The sequence below is a fragment of the Poeciliopsis prolifica genome, unplaced genomic scaffold (assembly GCF_027474105.1).
Source record: "Poeciliopsis prolifica strain line A6 unplaced genomic scaffold, Auburn_PproV2 SCAFFOLD002, whole genome shotgun sequence".
NCBI lineage: Eukaryota > Metazoa > Chordata > Actinopteri > Cyprinodontiformes > Poeciliidae > Poeciliopsis > Poeciliopsis prolifica.
In genome coordinates, this window is record NW_026562377.1 from 13,402,909 (window position 1) to 13,420,040 (window position 17,132).

A 17,132-nucleotide genomic window follows, 5' to 3' on the forward strand; every position below is an offset into this window, starting at 1 on the left:
TGTACATCCAAAAATATGAATTTTATTTGCATAAAGACGGGGTTCATCCATTAAAAAAAAACATTTGGAAGTTCAATTAAAAATTAAAATCTGATATCAGTCTTAATTAAACTTTAGTAGCATCATTCGTGTCCAAATGTAAAACTTTGAAATTCCCATCATCCTGATGATGTTGAAGAAAGGCTGGTGTGCAACTCTGTGCTTTGCTCTTTTTACCTTAAAAGAAAGTACAACCGTTCAAAGAAACAAGCAGTAATTCTACAAATCTGAGCACAAAGCAGAAAATGAACAATACAGTTGAATTAATATCTACAGTCCAACATTTAAAAGCCATTTGGTCTGAGACCAAATAGCACCAGTCACTGATGGGTAAACCTCTTGCTGTTTTGATCAACAGTATTTATTCTGCTGTTTGACTCGTCTCCTGAACAGGAACTCCAACCGTCTCTATTCTTGTCAATGATATCGACTGGGTCTTTTCTTCTCCCGAGGCTCCTGGATCCTGCAGGGACAAGATTGACATTTAAGTTTTACAAGCAGCTTGTATATGTATTGGCCTAAAGGAGACGCCTCTTCTGCTGCAAATAGTCGGCACCACTTGTCTTTGGATTCTGGTATTCTAGAATTGGAAAACACATCTCTAACTCCATCATCCCCAATGCTGGGATGCATCAAGGGTGTGTGCTCAGTCCCAGTTTGTGTTGCAGTTTATTATTCAGCCTCCTGTTTGTGCATGTATGCCACTGCAGCAGTGCGTCAAAATTCACAAGTGAAAGGAAACTTAAAAAACTAAGATAATCTTCTAATCTGAACTAGTTTGATGCAAACTAAAAACAACTCACCTGAACATTAGTCTGTGAAGGCTGCATGTCTGCTGGTTGGGGTGGCTCTACTGTAGCGTTTCTTCTGAGTTCATCTTTAGAACCTTTCTTCTTTGCTTGTGATAAATTTGATTCAGTTTGTTGGTTTTTTGGTTGGTCTTTTTTAGCAGCAGCATTTTCTTTTTCTACCTCCTCCCGGGTCTCCCGCTGGTCTTCAGACCCCGAGTTAACAGAAGTGTTCTCCGCTTTAACGCTTTCCTCATGCTGCTCACCATCTAGTTCATCCTCGCTGAACCGAGGGTCTGCAGCTTTTAGAGTCTCCACACCGACTGGTGCTCTTTCCTCCTTGACCCTGTTGGGTCGTCTGCGGTGAAAGTTGTTCCTGTCCACTATCGCATTATCCCCTTGCTGCCGTGGGATGTGCTGTTGAGCAATTGCAAGTGGAGGTGCGTGAGTAGGTGCGTCTCCTCCAGCCAGGTAGTCGCGGTTCTCAATCCTGGGAGGAGGTCGCTGGTTATGCTCCAGCTCTGCAGGGGGGGGGTCCCTTCGAGGGCGGCGAAAAGGCGCCATGATGCCATGCTGAAAGGCCGCGTGCACACTTACATATATGACCACCTGGATGAGAATCAAACATACCCGTCAAAAGATCCATCGCCTTTACCGTTCACCTTATTTTATTACTAAGTGTGATGATGTGTGTTTACCAAAATAGAAAGCACAATAGTGATGAGGACTGGGATCTGGAGAGTAACTGGGAGATCTCTGAGGAGTTCCCTGAGGAACTCACTGATTCCCTGCCCAAAATGCTTCAGCGGCTCTGTGATGAAGGTTGTGAGGGTGACCGAAATAGCCTAAAAAATAAAGTATTTAAGGATTAAACATTTTAAAAACGCAAGTTACATAGCACGTGAAAGTTGATGTTTAACACAGAAAAAACATTTTAAGATGAAAGTAACTTTCAATTAGTAGCTGGATAAAAGTGTTCAAGTCAGACATCTATGTCTGCAATTAACTCAAAGCAGAAATACGAAAACACGATTCAGCTAAGTATATATTTTACACAACATTCACCAACATTATTGCATGTTTTTGTTTTCTACTATTATTGAACACTATTTTTTCCTTGTCTGGTATGAAGCTTTTTAGGTGATCTCAAACATTTAAGTGAGATCAAAAAAATAAAGAAAAATAAAGAAATCTGTCAGGGAATGTTTCAACAGCACCAGGCATGTAAAGATCTGCTGCACAGGTTCTACATTTTGTGTCATGATTATGCTAATGTGAATAACCTTGCAGCATGAGGAAGCTTTTACATAATACCAGGCAAATGCTTCAAGCATTTTAACAGCTCTGTTTACCACCTCAGCAAACATTAACACATTCATGAAGGCCTACCTTGGTTGGAGGCACCAGCAGGAGGGGGTTAACCATGAGGACTTCATAGTATTTTTTGCAGGGGTCATCTTGCAGAGTCCAGGTGGTTCTGAACCACTCTGTAGAATAAAATTCAGTTAAAAGTGCATTTCTTTTACTGAATTGGGCAAATATTAAGTTGAACCAACTGATTTGACTTTCAGGACATCAAATATATGTGATTATGCTTGAAGGCTTACCTTTTAGATTATCCCTCCAGTTAATTTTCTTCACTCCAGTGCATTTTTCATTGAAGTTTTCCATCTGTACTATGTCGTTCTGGTGCTTAGCGAAAGCAGTCTGAATAAGTAAGAAAAGCACATTATTTCAAAGCTCTGCAGGGCAGTCAAATAAAACAACAAGACACTTGTTTTACCTGGTACAGATAAAACCAGTTCCAGATAATGCTGACAAAGAAGCAGACAGCAAACATCCTCCTGAACTGAACTAACCAGGAGACAGTTGACCACAGCTGGGTGCATATTATGGTTGATATAATGAGAGCAAGTATCATGATCTGGAACACAGAATTAGCTATTGTTATTTAACACTACACTTGGTTAAAACCTCAGTTACAATATAGAAATGTACTTTTATTGCTGGTTAATGTTTGTTAAGAAAGGTAAAAAAAAAAATCATCTGACTGCAAGTTTGACCTTTGACTGACTTACGAGATATACAAGGCCAGCTGACCTGTAACCTACAAAAGATACTATACATGCAAAATAAAATCAATACCTTTAATACTGTATCCAGCTCCACACCAAAGAAGTCTTCAAAACGCCACTTCCAAGCCTCATAATCATGTTGTTTGAAGTCCACCAAAATCTGACTGAGTGCATTGTCCAGAGCTCCCGTTCTCCATCGCTCCTCGCCCTCCAGAAGTGACTGAATTTCAGTCATGGCTTGTTTGGACAGCTTGATTTTGGCATCATAGAAGACATCTGACGAGTCAGTTGGCTGATGAGATTGAAAAAATAAAGACAGAAAATTGTTTGTTGTTTAGCTTTTTGGGTTCATTCCTATAAAAAACACCAAAAGCTACTGTGCTTTCCAGTTAAAACAGACACCTTAATGATCATTTATTACGCCTTGGATTAAATAAGGACTCACCACACCGAGTCTTTCTATTCCCTTCAACAGTCTGGTGAGGAACCGCTTGAATACTGGGTTGCAGGAAGGCTGCTGTGACATGAGAAACATCGCCTTCTTCTGGTCCTCAATCTAAAGCAAAGTAAAACTTTATACAGATGACTTTCTGTGCAGTTATACAAACATTAATGTTTTGGATCTGTGTGAGAAAACTGGGTGCATATTATGGTTGATATAATCAACCATAACTCCATGCACAGGGAGAATAATGTCAACAGCATGCATAAAATCGAGATTCAATGCCAGGACCTTCTTGCAAGGCAACAATGTTACTGTTTACAAAATAAAATGGCTTACAATTTTAACTCGTGTGTTTACCTTTTCAAAAAATACATGAAAAGTCGTTTGGTATTTAATTCTTTAATATTTAGTATTATGCTTCTGTACACATTTCTGAATCCAGCTGCCATCTTTAGTAGGGAAGTGAACATTTCACAATGACATTAAGTGTCTGACTTTTGTGTGCACCGACCTGTCTCTGCAGATCCTCCACCTGGTGATTACAGCTCGTCAGCTCAGGCTGGTCCTGGTTCTGGTCCTGGACGTACTCTCTTCTTTTGGTGGCCACGTTGGTAAAGGTTGTCGGCTGGGAAGTAGAAACACCCACAAGCTGAACTCTGCACCAGCACCAGAGACGTCACCATATTTTTTTCACAGCACTCAACGTGTTTGCGTTTCAACCAACCTCGGGAGGTTTCCTCATCGTTTTGGTGCTGGAATCGTAGTTGAGCATGTCGTAAGGATCGAGCCAGTGGTCGTCTGCCTCCTGACCCCGAGCAGACAGCAGGCAGCACAGCAGCAGCAGAAACAGCATGTCGTCCATAAGTACAGAGGAGCAACTGAACACGAACTGAAACTATTATGCCGAGGATACAGCTACAAGGACAAAGAGTCCATCGAGACACCAACTTTGGTCCATGTCGTCATTTTAAAACATTACTGCGTTACCGAAAGTAAAAGTTACCGCCACATAAACGCTTCGAGCCGCACAACAACACGGAGCAGGAAAGATCCGCGTTCGGCTACTTCGTAAAAACCCGGAAGCAGTTTAAGTGATTGTGAAAGGGATTGTGGGAAATGCAGTTTGTCTTAAAAAAAAGATTTAAAAGGGATGTCTCGCAAAAGAAAGTGGAAAAAAAAAGAACCCACTGACTGCTTTCTCAGATGTGTTTTTAAAATATGGCCAAACAATTAAAAGGCTTTGAAATGGTTATACAGTTTATGTGATTACTATATATAGTATATATGATCTAAGTAAATGTCTATACTCAGAGTAGACATTTTAGTTACAGTGTAATTTAAACAAATAATTAAAAGTAGTTGAAGTTGTAAACATTTTAGGTGGTGTCTTAAAAGTCATATACAATAAAGATTAAAAACAAGAAAAAATAACGCAGTACCAGGGTTAATATAAAATTGATCTTCTTGCTCAAGTACTGAGCTCATTATGTAGAGGGACATTAAAAAGGACATAATCCAATAAAGAATGAGAAGCTTGAACCAAATTATTAAGTCCAGTGCTTTATTTTACACAATTTCTATACATCGCAACACTTTGCTGAGGTAGAAGCATTAAAAAAACTTTACTAAAATAACTCCAGTTAATTAACAAAAGCCTCAAAATTACACATCAAAGTCATTTTTCACAGAAAAATATTTTCATCTAATTGTAAAAATGTCCACTTCAAACAGAAAACAAAATCACAGTGAACCAGTAAACAGCAAACAACACTGAAACATCAACTGGAGCTGAATCACTGATTTAAATTTCTTTGAATAGTCATTTTTCTCAACAAAAAGTAATGTTTTTTAATCTTTATAAAATAAAATTTGTAACTTTTTAACTCTCTTTTTTATAGTGTTAAATGTCTGTCACATAGGTGTTTCTGAATGTGTGGGTTGTGTAATTACAATGAATGGCTACCAAATGTTCATAACAAAAAATACAGCATTTCTTTTTAAAACTAAAAATACGAAAAGATCAATGTATTTTGTCTTATTTAAACATTTTTTGTTTATTGCTCACTTCAACAGTCTTTTCTTGAAAATGTAATACAACTGGTACTAATCACAGTGGCAATATTAAGTTTTGTGCATTGGGGAATGTTTCCCTTTGTATCCAAAGAAAAATAAAACATTCTTGATAAAAGAGCAAAGCGTCCTGTTGCACCTACATTCAGCTTATCACAGAGGAGACATTTTACTGTTCACAAGACGATTATACTATCAAAATATGTGTCAAGCAGTTAAATGTGTAATTTCTGAACAACAAACTTTGCTTTGAAGACTAATCCACTAACTTTGGACTTGTCTCCTCAACAGAAGTCGGTAGTTCCTTAAAATTCGTTTTTAGAGACATGGAGGACACGTCGTCTTCCATGATGTCTTCTATGGCCTGCAGAAATCGGTTTACAATTGATTACAATAAAACAACTCCAAATTTCTAATAAAAAACAGAAAACACCTGAAGTTAAATTTATAAAACAAGATCATTTATGAGTTATTTTCTCAACTACACATTATAAATTGTAGTTAAAAAATAAATGCATCAGAGAGATCAAAATTGGTCAATCTTTCATTAATCTTCGATCAGCAAATGGCGAATCAAATGTGGAATTTATTTTTCTCCATGTTTTTTTAAATTAGATAAAACTAAGAACTCCCATTATTTTTGGACCGTAAACATATCAAACAGCAGCAGGCATTTTTAATTGAATAAAAAAGTAGGGCATTTGCAGTAATGTAAATGCAAACGCAAATGCATAACTTTATTTTGAATTGGATAAAAAATTATTGCCTCTATTGACAAAAGCTTGCAGTACATTATTTCCCTTCTATATATTATATTAATGAGGAAATGAAATAGAATTTGTCATGCTTCCAATTGGCTCATCAGACCTCAAATCCTGGTTGGTTCAGTGCAACCCAGTAAAGTTTGAACAAGTTTGAAACATAAATAAACATCCTTTTAGACAATGTGAATACATAAATAAATATAATTAATGCATAATATTTATGAAGTACTATATAAATATGGTCGGCATTCATAATCTATGTATTCAAACAATTGTCACAGTTTTAAAACATGTTATTTGATATAGTTTTATACATTTTCAAAAGAACCAACCTCTTGATCAGCCTGTGAAGGATTCCCGTTGTCTGGGTGTGAGCTGTCCGGTTCATCAGTGTTGGCAGCAGACTTCTCAGGTGTCTTCTGCTGGTTTGTGACCCTTGAACTAACAGAGGGATTCTCCATCGCCTCAACATTTTCTTCATTCTCATTTTTTCTAAGATCAGGTTGAACAAAGCCCGATGTCTCTGCAGAGGTGCTACTTCCCACGTTATCGTCAAGACTTTTGTCAACAGCTTGGTCACAATCCTGACCAGACGCAGACATCTGATCACCATCCTTCACTCCTGAAGGAAGATCTTGCTGCTTATTTATTGGTGTCTTGGTGTCGTGCTGCAAGCCAGGCTCTACACTTTCATTCATGAACCACTATGTATCAATAAAGCACAAATATTAAGTGAAGTGATCATATATCCAGAGCTGTGTATTTGTGTTAATGAAAATTTGGCTTCTCATTACCACAATGATGAGCATGATGATCATGAAGACTGGAAACTGAAGGGTAACTGGCAGATGTTTTAGGATCGCTCGATGAAGTTCACTAATCCCCTCCCCAAAGTGTCTCAGTGGGTCTTTCATTAAAATCCTGAAGGTAAATGATACTACCTAAAGAGAAAATAATGTTAAGAACAAATAAATATAACTATTCAATTAGAGACAGAACTACTCCAAAACTGGCAACTCGCAGGACAAAGTCATAGTTGTAAGAATAGATCTTACTGTCTTTGTTCAGATCAGACACACCAGGTGACCCACCTTGGTTGGACATACAAGATGGAGGGGATTGGTTCTAAAAAAAGCATAGTAATCTTCGCAGGGGTCGTCATGGAGAGGCCTGCTGGTTCTGAACGACTCTGCAGATTAGCACGAAAATAGTTTATTTAGCCTGACCAAAAACAATCTTACACGACTCCAAATCACATCTTCTACACCATTTAAATACTATGTAATCAAAAATAAGTTTTTCTTTCAAACCTGACCTATATCACAAAATCGTCTCCCACCAAAGTATTGGAAGATACAACATTTACGGTAATACAAACTCATTTTCAGGGTTTGCTGTATTTCACCTGTGAACCACCTGGTTTACCATTTCCAGGGTGAATTTACCATTTACAGAAAGGATGTATTCAAAGATATAAAAATTCTATTACACTCAATAATCTTTCAAACAAGTGAAGATAACAAATCAATATAACTTAATTAGTTTGCATTGCTATGCATTTCTAAGCGCAGTCCCACCTTTCAAACCATCGGTCCAATGCATTTCTTCTATTCCTTTACATTCTTCATTGAGGTTTGCAGTTTCTCTGATGATGTTTTGATGCTCAAAGAAGGCAACCTAAACAAACGTTGAAAGCATTTAACGGTTAAACATTGGATGGCAGCTAAACACAAAGCTAGAGAATCAAAGGTGCTCTGGATTACCTGGTACAGGCAGATCCAAGTCCAAGGAATACTGACAAGGAAGTAAAAAATCAGGACCCTGATGAATTTCAAGGGCCAACAGATTAGAGGACCAGAAGATTTCTTCTGGATGCAGATGATGGCTAACAGACTCAAAACAAGCATCCCGATCTGGAAAAAGAAGGCGGCCATAGCAAGTAAACGGGATGGGGAACGTTTATTCTTTAAGACATGGAAATGACAGATGACAACAACTTTATAAGGAAAAGCATCTCTGCTCTTCTGCTTCCAGATGATGGACTGAGCAGTGCTCCTCCATGTGTTCGTCAAAATGTGGGATATAGCTCCCTCAAGCTATTGTGCGTGCACCCCAACAGATTTTTTGATCAGGATTATTTATTTTGAGCATGTCAAACAGTGTTTTTGCATGCACCCTGTTGAAACACTAACCTGTCTCTGCAGATCCTCCACATGTTGACCAGTGGATCTCCAGTGAGGCTCAGTCTAAGTACAGAGAAAATGGACACTAGGACGAGTTTTTAAATAAAATAAAAAATAAAAAAGTAGATATAAACGGACCTTGATGGACTTTCGCATTGTTTTGGCAACTGAATCATAGTTGAGCATGTCATAAGGGTCGAGCCACTCGTCGTCCATCTGTACGCGCCTGGAAGAATAGCAGCAATAAAAGCTGGTGGATAATGCAAAAGATCCAGTTTTCACAACATGACACTTTCAGCCAACCTAAAATAAAATGGATGACGTAAACATAGAGGACTTCGCAGCACCTCTAACCCAAACCTACAAGTATCAACCGAAAGTGAAAGCAAAAAAAAAAAACAACCAAAAGATGAAAACAGAGCGGTGTCCAGAGAAAGCGGTGAGGAAAATACGAACCGTAAAGAAGTCACAGTGGAAGATTTAATGGCGGCGGAGATATTGCCGTCCACATGCCCGCTGCTGGACGTAAATGGGCCGCAGGAGTTTATGAGGAGGAGCTGTCAGATACACATTCCTATGCGCTCCGCCTTCTTAATGCCATAAACACTCCCAAAAACTTCATTGGTCTGAAGGACCTTTAAGAAATAAAATGCTCAAAACAATGAGCAAAAGGCTCGTGTTTGTTTACAGTACACGAGTACATCTTATTTAATTCCTAAAGTAATGCAATAAAATGATTTACTTCACATTTTCCAGATGACTGAAAAGTGGACTGTCTAAATTATGTCATCTGAACTTATATATATGTATATATGAGCAAAATTAGCTTCAATAAATGACATCATAAAATTATGCAAATATTTAGACAAGATCTATAGACTGTATAAGTTGAAACATAACTATAAAGGAAGTTTAGCATCATCACCATCATCTAAGAATGTAAACAAAATTTAGGATTCCTCATTTAAAAAAACAAAAGGAATTTCAATTTAATTTAAATAAAGAACAGTAGCCTATGACCTGTAGTCACAGTAAGCCATGTAAATAGCAATATTATGACTCATTAATAATAGTTTGCTTACTATGTAATAAAATGAGTACTTCTTATAATTTCTTGTCAGATAACAAAACGTGTTGCCATGTTTTTGGCGCCTACCATACTATCTGCATATTTTATAACAAAAAATAGTTTTATGATCATTTGAGAACTGTATTTTGTATTTAATCTGATTACCTACTTTGCATTAAAGTTTGTTGAATGACTTTAAACATTACAATGTGACAAAAAAAGTAAAAACTGAAGAATTCTGTTAGTGATTGTTGTTTGTACAGCATTGCAAATGACATACTTTTCCAAACCTTTAAAAACCTCGGACCTACAGATCTGACCAAATATAAAACAAAATGTGAAAATAAAAAGCATTTACCATCTAGTCTGAGTAAAACATTTATTGTCAAATTGTAAATATTTACAAAACATCATGAATGCATTTACTGTAGTTAGGATAAACTGCAGTTCATCTGCAGGGAGGAAAAGTAACATCAGCGTAAACACCACCAGAACAGGTCCGAAGTCTCCAAGGCTTAAATACTCTTTCAGTCATATTTACCTGAAAACAGTATTTAAAAATAAACTCAAGTTCATGTGTTCACCACAGAGAAGCTTGATGTGTAAAAGAGAAGGAGAAAGTTCAGATTTATTTTCCTCTCTTCCCTTTACCACCCTTAGGCTGTCGTCCTTTCCCTTTTCCTCCTCTTGCTCGCTGTTCTTTCCTCTGCACCCCCCGCATGTCCTTCTTCATGCGTCCATCCACCACTTTGAAGAATCCCTTCACTCCACGAGGTCGTCTCACCTTCTTACCAACTCCTTTTTTGGCTACCACGTATGTTACTTCTCTTTTTTCCTTTTTCACGCCTGCTTTTTTGTAGATACTGACAGAGTACAGAAAAAGAAACTCGATTAGTATATGCATTTTTTAAAAGTTAGCACCAACCGGTAAACGACCGCAGCTCCAGTCTCACAGTTGTCAAAACAAACCTCTTTAGCTGAGCCATCTTCTCTCTTTCAGAAATGTCGGCAGTGTTGACGACAGCCTCTGCCTTCTTCTTGGCTTGCTCCATCTTCTTCAGCATCTAGATGAATCCAACAGTAACTGGACTTAATCTCTGTCCATTCTCTAAATTATAATGATTTCATTCCTTCTGTATATCCTCAATCTGACCTAGTTTCACAGCGTTTTTCTCTTACCCTTCTCTTCTTCCTGGCCTTCGCTTCAGCCACCCGTTTGATTGGCCGGGCATTGATCTCTTTCCATTTCTGTTTGTATTCCTCCACCATCTCCTTTGTGACAGGCATCGGCCGTTTCCTGTGTTTGCGTTCATCATCCAGGAACCACTCTGGTACTTCCCATGGCTCGTCAGAGTTGGCAAACCTACAAAGCAGAAACAATCAGCCCCTCTGTATGGACTAAGAATTCATCCAACCCAACAGTGTGGTTCATATTGTGCTGAGTGTATCAAAAAATAGCAATAAAAATAATATTAGTTTTGTGTACCCTCTACTGGAAAAGGTATGCACATTTTTGAAGTATGGCTTCCAAAAGCATTTACCTGTGGAAGGAGTGGTCTATCAGATCTCTGGCTCTCTTCTTGGATGTAGCAATCTCACAGCCGAGGGCCAGACCCTCTGCGTCCAGGATGCGGGCTTTTTTACCTGAAAACCAAAGAAAACATTTTTAATACAAAGTTCAACAACTATTAAACAAATTCTGCAGTAGGAGAAACCTAAGATTTCAGCATTTGACTTCTTGTGTCCTGGCCAGATAAAATGTTCTTTCCCCCACAAAGCTTACGTTTCTCTGTTCTCATAGAGGCTTTTATACTCACTGGTGCTTTCAACAGGAACCACCTGGAAGTTGTCATCTTCAGCCCCTCCTGATGCCCCTCCGGATCCCCTGGCTTGCTTCATTTTTGTAATCTCACTGAAACAAAATAAGTGAGAATTGCATATCAGTGGATGTTGAGGTTGCCGCAGCAGTGCCCTACTATTTAAACTTAAAATTTCCTTCCATTAACTCTACATTTTGGAGGAAAGTTTTACTTTTCGTCATCGCTGCTGTCGTCCGAGTCGCTTTCCTCTGCTGCTTCCTGTGACGGCTCTGGAGTTTCTACCTCTGCAGGAGCAACTTCCTCTTTTTCTTTTTCTTCCTCATCTTCTACTTCATCTTCACTCTCCTCTTCAGCTTTTCTCTTTCTCCCTTTTCCTACAAAACCAAAAAAAATATTTAACACATTTACAGAGCTGTAAAATGGTAACCTGTTACATTTTTTTCCTGTATGTTGTCACAGTAGTTTCACTTTGATAGAAAAGATAACCCAAATAAACACAAACTGCTGTACTTCAGACTAATGTGGCCCTATGTGAAAAAATACATATAATAGCTGTTTTTAGCCATTACTAGAGTCTTTCACATCGGTAGAGAAATACATTCAGGTTGAGTTGAAAAGTTAACATTGGTGCTAAAGTTACTAAAGCAAATAATTGTAATGACAGTTTGAAGACTGAAATAACTCAAACTATCTTCAGAGTTAAGTGTGACCAAAAAGCAAAAACAAAAGATGACTGCAAACATTTTTCATTGTATTTTAAATGAGACATTCTGAGATATGAAGGATAACAGACAGTTGCTTACCTGACTGTTTGCTTTGGAGCCACTCTGTCTGTTTGAGTTCATTCTCTGCATCACCTTCCAGGTCAATCTCTGAGAAGATGCCCTGAAGAAGGAACAGAAACCGAGATATTATTGAGTGTGTTAAATGGGTTTAAACATCCAATCAAAGGAATGTGATATGAAGTGAAATACAGAAGGAGCACTTAAACTTGCAGAAGTTGAATTAGAAAAAAAATGCATGCATGGACTAACTTTGCTGAACCACATGTTTGTTTCTCGCTCCAACTTTTCATTCTTTCCTTCCAGTTCCACCAACAAGCCACCATCCTGCTCCTCTTCCTCCTCAGCTTCCTCAGTAAACTTCACCCTGAGTAATAAAAATAGGAAGGGTGATTATTTTCTATCAAAATCAAATCATGTTCTAAAAACCTGCCTCAGACATGGCAGAAATAGAAATTAGGGCCCTACAACATATTGTGAAGATATTGTCAATCTTTACTTTTACGTGTTTACCAATAAAATATGGATTCCAAAAAGAAAAAACGACAACAACAAATCATTGAAAACAACTGTGTTGCATTCAGTGATTTTCTTGAAGGATAAGTAACTTTACTTGTTTATTAATCTAAATTAAAGTTGAAAATATGAGATTTCTTCGTTTCTGGTTGCGTCTCCCCCGAAGCCGAGGGATCACTGTGACGTCTTCTTGTAAGATGAAAATCACTTACTTCTTCGGCTTTTTCTTTTCCAGCTCTTTTTGGTTCTGTTCCACTTCTTCTAAATCCTCTTCATCCAAATCAGATGCCAGGGAAATTTCATCCACATCTTCGTCTTGATCTGAAAGGTGGATGTCATCGTCTTCGTCTCCCAGATCATCTGCAGCCTCCATGTCCCCTTTGGAGATATCAGTCAGCACCTGAAGGAAGAAAGAATATCAAAGAAAGTTTTAATTCAACTGGAAAATCATGATCACACTTCAAAGTGGAAATGAGAACAAGAGCTGACAATGACACAGGCTCATTGGTCTTCTTAATTGTGTTTGATCAGAACCTGCTGCTTTTTGAGGGAAGATAAAGAAAACAAGGATGAGTCGGTGGTGCTGGCGATGGAGACACCTGGAAGGTCCATCTTCAGCTCCACTCTCTCCCTCTGCTTCCTCCTCTCCTTCAGCAGCTTCCTCTTCTTCCTGATGAATCACCAAAGCTCAAGATATGTACACCCACCATAGCAATAAAGCAAAATTTACTGAGGTTAAGCTGCACCTGAAACATAAAAACTAACCGTTTGAGCTCAGCCACTTCCTGAGCTTTTAGGTCAGCCAGTTTTCGCTCCATTTCATCTTCCTCATCATCATCTTTTTCCTCATCGTCCTCCTTTTTCTTGTTCTCATCCACTTTTTCTTTCTTCTTCTTCTTTACATCAGATTCATCTTCTGAGTTAATGCCCTCCTCATCTGAGCTTAAACTACAAACAAGGCAGTGTTTATAAATCCTCAGTGACATTTCATTGAAACTTCATTTTGTGGTTTTAACAGAGTAATGTATTTACTTGATCTCCTGGCCAAGTTGCTTGGCCTCTTCCTTCAGTTTCTTTGCTAGATATCGTCTCAGTTTTGATCTCCAACTCAGCAGCAAACTTAATGAGGGCAGAGGAGGAAAAAACAACACCAACGTAAACGTACAGTAATGACACAAAACCAGAGCAAAATTAAGCTGCATTATTTCATTATGTATTTTAATAGAAGAAGTATGCATGTGTAGCCAGCTAAAATTAATCTGAAGAAGTGCAACGAGCACCAAGACTTGGCCGTGTCTTGGTCTGAGTTATTGGAAACACTTAGAATGGAACTACTTTGGTCCCATTCTTTAATTGTGAAAACCCATGTTCTTTTGGTAAATGTATTCTAAAGGTTTATTTCATATGTACGCAAAGAACTAAAAAGTGTTCATCTTCATTTTAACTTCAATAGTTGAATCAAAATCACTCAAAAAAGACAAAAGAAAATGACCCACCGGAGTTCTTTGCGCCCCAGAACTTTGATATCCTGACAGCACTCCTTTATTTCATTGGAGGTGGCAGAGTGAGACTCCAAGAGTGGATTGTCAAATGTGATCTGAAAGAAAGAGTTAAAATAGATATTTTGTGTTACAACAGGCATTAATAAGACATTTCTATTTTTTCCTGATAACATTAGATCTGTCTGAATAATTAACTTTAAAAAAAAAGCAACATGTCAAATAATGAGTAAATTTCAGCTATGTTTACTTAAAATGATTCTTCCACTGAAGAACTAAAAGAAACAGGTTTGTTTAAAGGTTGAAGTCAATATCAACAAGCTTACCACGCTGGCTTTTGCCAGAAAGTCGACAGGGTTTTCGGCCTTTAGAAAAGCCGTCACTGTAAAACTGTGGTACAAGGTCAAATCACCATCAGTGTATCCCTCCGCCTAGAACGCACAAAGCTGCTTGGTCAATGGCAGGTCAAATTTTTGGGATCTTTGCTTCTCAGTACATTTCTAGTGCAACATGTCATCTTCATGAACATCAGGATACATTTTTTTTGCACCATGTACATATTTAGACACATAAAGCTGATGTAACGAGGTGAATTGTGCTTGCCTTTGGCTTCTTAACAGGGACCAGGTCCTTCACAGTTTTGGCCTGCACCTCCACCTCTTTGAAGGCGTGCTTGGAGTCAAAGAATTTACTGTCGATTTTGTCTGGGGCGACGTAACCTATTCAACACAACAAAAGCTTGTTTTAGATATGCAGAAATGCTTTTACACGCAAAGTTATCCAAAAAAATAACAAAAATGATAAAAAACAAAAAAAAATTAGGACGCCTTGAATTTTTTATTATTTAATGTCAGCATGTCAATGTTTAAATTGATTTTTTTTTGTCTCAGGGTATAAAGAAATTCAATTACAGGCATTCACACCTGCTAGCAATTAACTTTGCTAATATCAAAAACAAAAAAATTGGTTTTTCAACTGAGAAAAACACTGGACACCATTTATAATTAATGTTTCCCTTCTTATCTGAAACAACTTCTGAGATGTTTCTTATAACCATCGACTAGTTGTTTTTTTTTTTTTGCCTTTCATTTATAGACTACATCAGAATGAGTGAAATGCCTGTCAAGGTAAGTCCTAACCTTTCAAAAACACTAAATATATTAAAATCAGAACACGTGTTTCATTCACATCTGCAGCTGTCACCTACCTTGACAGACAACAAAGATTTCTGCCGACTCGTTTCTGGATGCTTGCGGTTTAGTGGCCTGCACCTTCCTGAAGAACTGCTGGAAGATCCACAGCAGCGGCTGATAGTCTTTGGAGCGGAAAACCTTTGTGATGAAAGTGCCGCCTTTGGTCAGAAACTCACAGGCCAGCTTCAGAGCCATGAGAGTCAGGTGAGCTGAGGAGGAAAAGGAGAGATTTTTAAATCTAGTTCAAAAGGAGAAATGAACAATTTAATCAACGTTTTTATTCATTTTACCCTGGGAAAAGGCATCATGCTGCCAGTTGGTTCCCACATTTGGGGCTCCGTCGTTTAACACCACATCTGCTTTCCAAGTTTGAAGCTCCTTACGGAGAGCCTGATTGGAAAACAGAAAGCATCTCAGACAAACAAACTCCACTCTCTAACACTGTAGGACAGTTTTAAAGTGAACTCCTTGTTTAGTAGAAAAAGAATTGAGTGACATTCACACCTGTTTGCACTTCTCTGTCGTGATGTCTTCTTGCAGCGTCACCACGTTGGGAATGGGCTTAATAGGGACCAAATCAACACCTGACAGGAAAACAGACACTTTTTGTCGTCATACCAAGCACACGGATAATTTAATTCAATATTTGTGTTTTAACACTAAACTCACCAATGATAAGACTTGAAACAGGCATAAACTTTGATGCTACCTGCAACCTGGAAAGGACATTTCCAATCATAATTAGATGAATCGCCATTCTTTAGTCCATCAAATGCTAATTTATGCCATTACTTAAAATGTTTCTGTATAAAAATCCAACAGTTTTTATTTCAAGCTTGCATTTGACATACATGCTCTTAACATCATTGAAAGGTCCTGTGATGATTCTTAAAATTATTTGCTTTGACATACAACTCTAGAGAAATTCTCCTCAAAAGCCTAAACGTTGTACTTTGCTCTCTTAAAACACAGACTCTTCGCGATGCCAGGGATCGTTCTGGTTACTTAAATGCAGATAACCATCTTTCCTTTATTGAAGATATTGTAATGTTAGAGATAAAGTCGTCAGGTTGCTCACCATCCTCCCGGGGCAGCGCACAGATCCACCAGGGCCCTCGCTTTCTGCAGAAACTGGAACTTACGGTTCAACTGGATCAGTTTGAAGGAAGACCGAGACCGATAACCTGAAGACAACAAAAAACGAATCTCACGCAACAATAAAATCTTCTAGAATCTAAAGCTTAACCAAGAGCTAATGCTAACCCCGACCAACCAGTCTCTGGTGTTTTTCACTAACGTCACGGTACCTGTTTCTTTCGCCAGATGGTAGAATTTATCTTTCCTCGTCTTTCCTACTTTTAATTTCTTCCCCATCTTTATCCTGGTTTGTTAAAACTGCACTCCGCGGCTGAAAAGTCACAACTGTCCCAAACTCATGAAAACAACACGTGTGAGCGTCCCTGCGCAGATGAGTAACGTCACGCTCTCTTCTTCTTCTGGCGTTTCCCTGTCGTTCAGAGAAGATGGCACCACCTGCTGTCAGCTGTGTATATTGCAACCCAACGTCTATAATAAAAACGCTTCTGAGTAACTGTTGTTACTGTTTCTGTACTTATGCCAAAATAGTTGACTTTCATTCAGTGGTGGGATAAAACGAAGTAGAAAGACTTCATTTTTATGAATCTGTACTTTACTGAAGTAGATTAAATCATGCATACTTTTGACTTTTACTCAACTACATCATACTTTTACGGCAAGTGTCTGTACTTTATATTTCATTACATTTCTATAAAGCGTTGCGTTACACGTTACATTCCGGTTCTTCCCCCTTTCACTCACAGGCGGCACTCTAACACATGTGCAGTGGTTTTCTCTGAGTGGAAAAAGTC

At 38.2% G+C, this 17,132-nt stretch overlaps 3 protein-coding genes across 4 annotated transcripts; all 3 read right to left on the reverse strand.

Moving 5' to 3' along the window:
- Positions 1-4,421, reverse strand: LOC129374664 (chloride channel CLIC-like protein 1). Of its 2 annotated transcripts, XM_055053187.1 has the most exons (10): positions 4,072-4,421; positions 3,859-3,972; positions 3,348-3,458; positions 2,973-3,194; positions 2,611-2,751; positions 2,435-2,534; positions 2,217-2,314; positions 1,526-1,672; positions 843-1,436; positions 1-502 (listed from the first exon to the last, which is right to left on the reverse strand). In XM_055053187.1, the coding sequence occupies exons 1-10, from the start codon at positions 4,207-4,209 to the stop codon at positions 401-403; spliced, it is 1,767 nt and encodes a 588-aa protein (XP_054909162.1). In that variant the 5' UTR covers positions 4,210-4,421; the 3' UTR covers positions 1-400. The 2 variants fall into 2 exon arrangements, with proteins under 2 accessions (XP_054909162.1, XP_054909172.1); XM_055053197.1 differs by lacking the exon at positions 2,611-2,751.
- A 487-nt stretch (positions 4,422-4,908) lies between these two features.
- On the reverse strand, positions 4,909-8,909 carry LOC129374674 (chloride channel CLIC-like protein 1). Its single transcript, XM_055053210.1, has 9 exons — positions 8,821-8,909; positions 8,503-8,590; positions 8,374-8,427; positions 7,945-8,094; positions 7,759-7,858; positions 7,273-7,370; positions 6,976-7,122; positions 6,514-6,885; positions 4,909-5,781 (listed from the first exon to the last, which is right to left on the reverse strand). The coding sequence occupies exons 2-9, from the start codon at positions 8,578-8,580 to the stop codon at positions 5,674-5,676; spliced, it is 1,107 nt and encodes a 368-aa protein (XP_054909185.1). The 5' UTR covers positions 8,581-8,590; positions 8,821-8,909; the 3' UTR covers positions 4,909-5,673.
- Positions 8,910-9,798: 889 nt separating this feature from the next.
- On the reverse strand, positions 9,799-16,710 carry ftsj3 (FtsJ RNA 2'-O-methyltransferase 3). The gene is made up of 21 exons (XM_055053221.1): positions 16,551-16,710; positions 16,322-16,427; positions 15,913-15,959; positions 15,748-15,827; positions 15,534-15,633; positions 15,258-15,452; positions 14,654-14,769; positions 14,377-14,481; positions 14,048-14,148; positions 13,584-13,670; positions 13,317-13,499; positions 13,086-13,221; positions 12,764-12,951; positions 12,288-12,402; positions 12,057-12,138; positions 11,465-11,627; positions 11,251-11,345; positions 10,975-11,077; positions 10,613-10,796; positions 10,403-10,497; positions 9,799-10,296 (listed from the first exon to the last, which is right to left on the reverse strand). The coding sequence occupies exons 1-21, from the start codon at positions 16,615-16,617 to the stop codon at positions 10,062-10,064; spliced, it is 2,583 nt and encodes an 860-aa protein (XP_054909196.1). The 5' UTR covers positions 16,618-16,710; the 3' UTR covers positions 9,799-10,061.
- Positions 16,711-17,132: the final 422 nt, after the last annotated feature.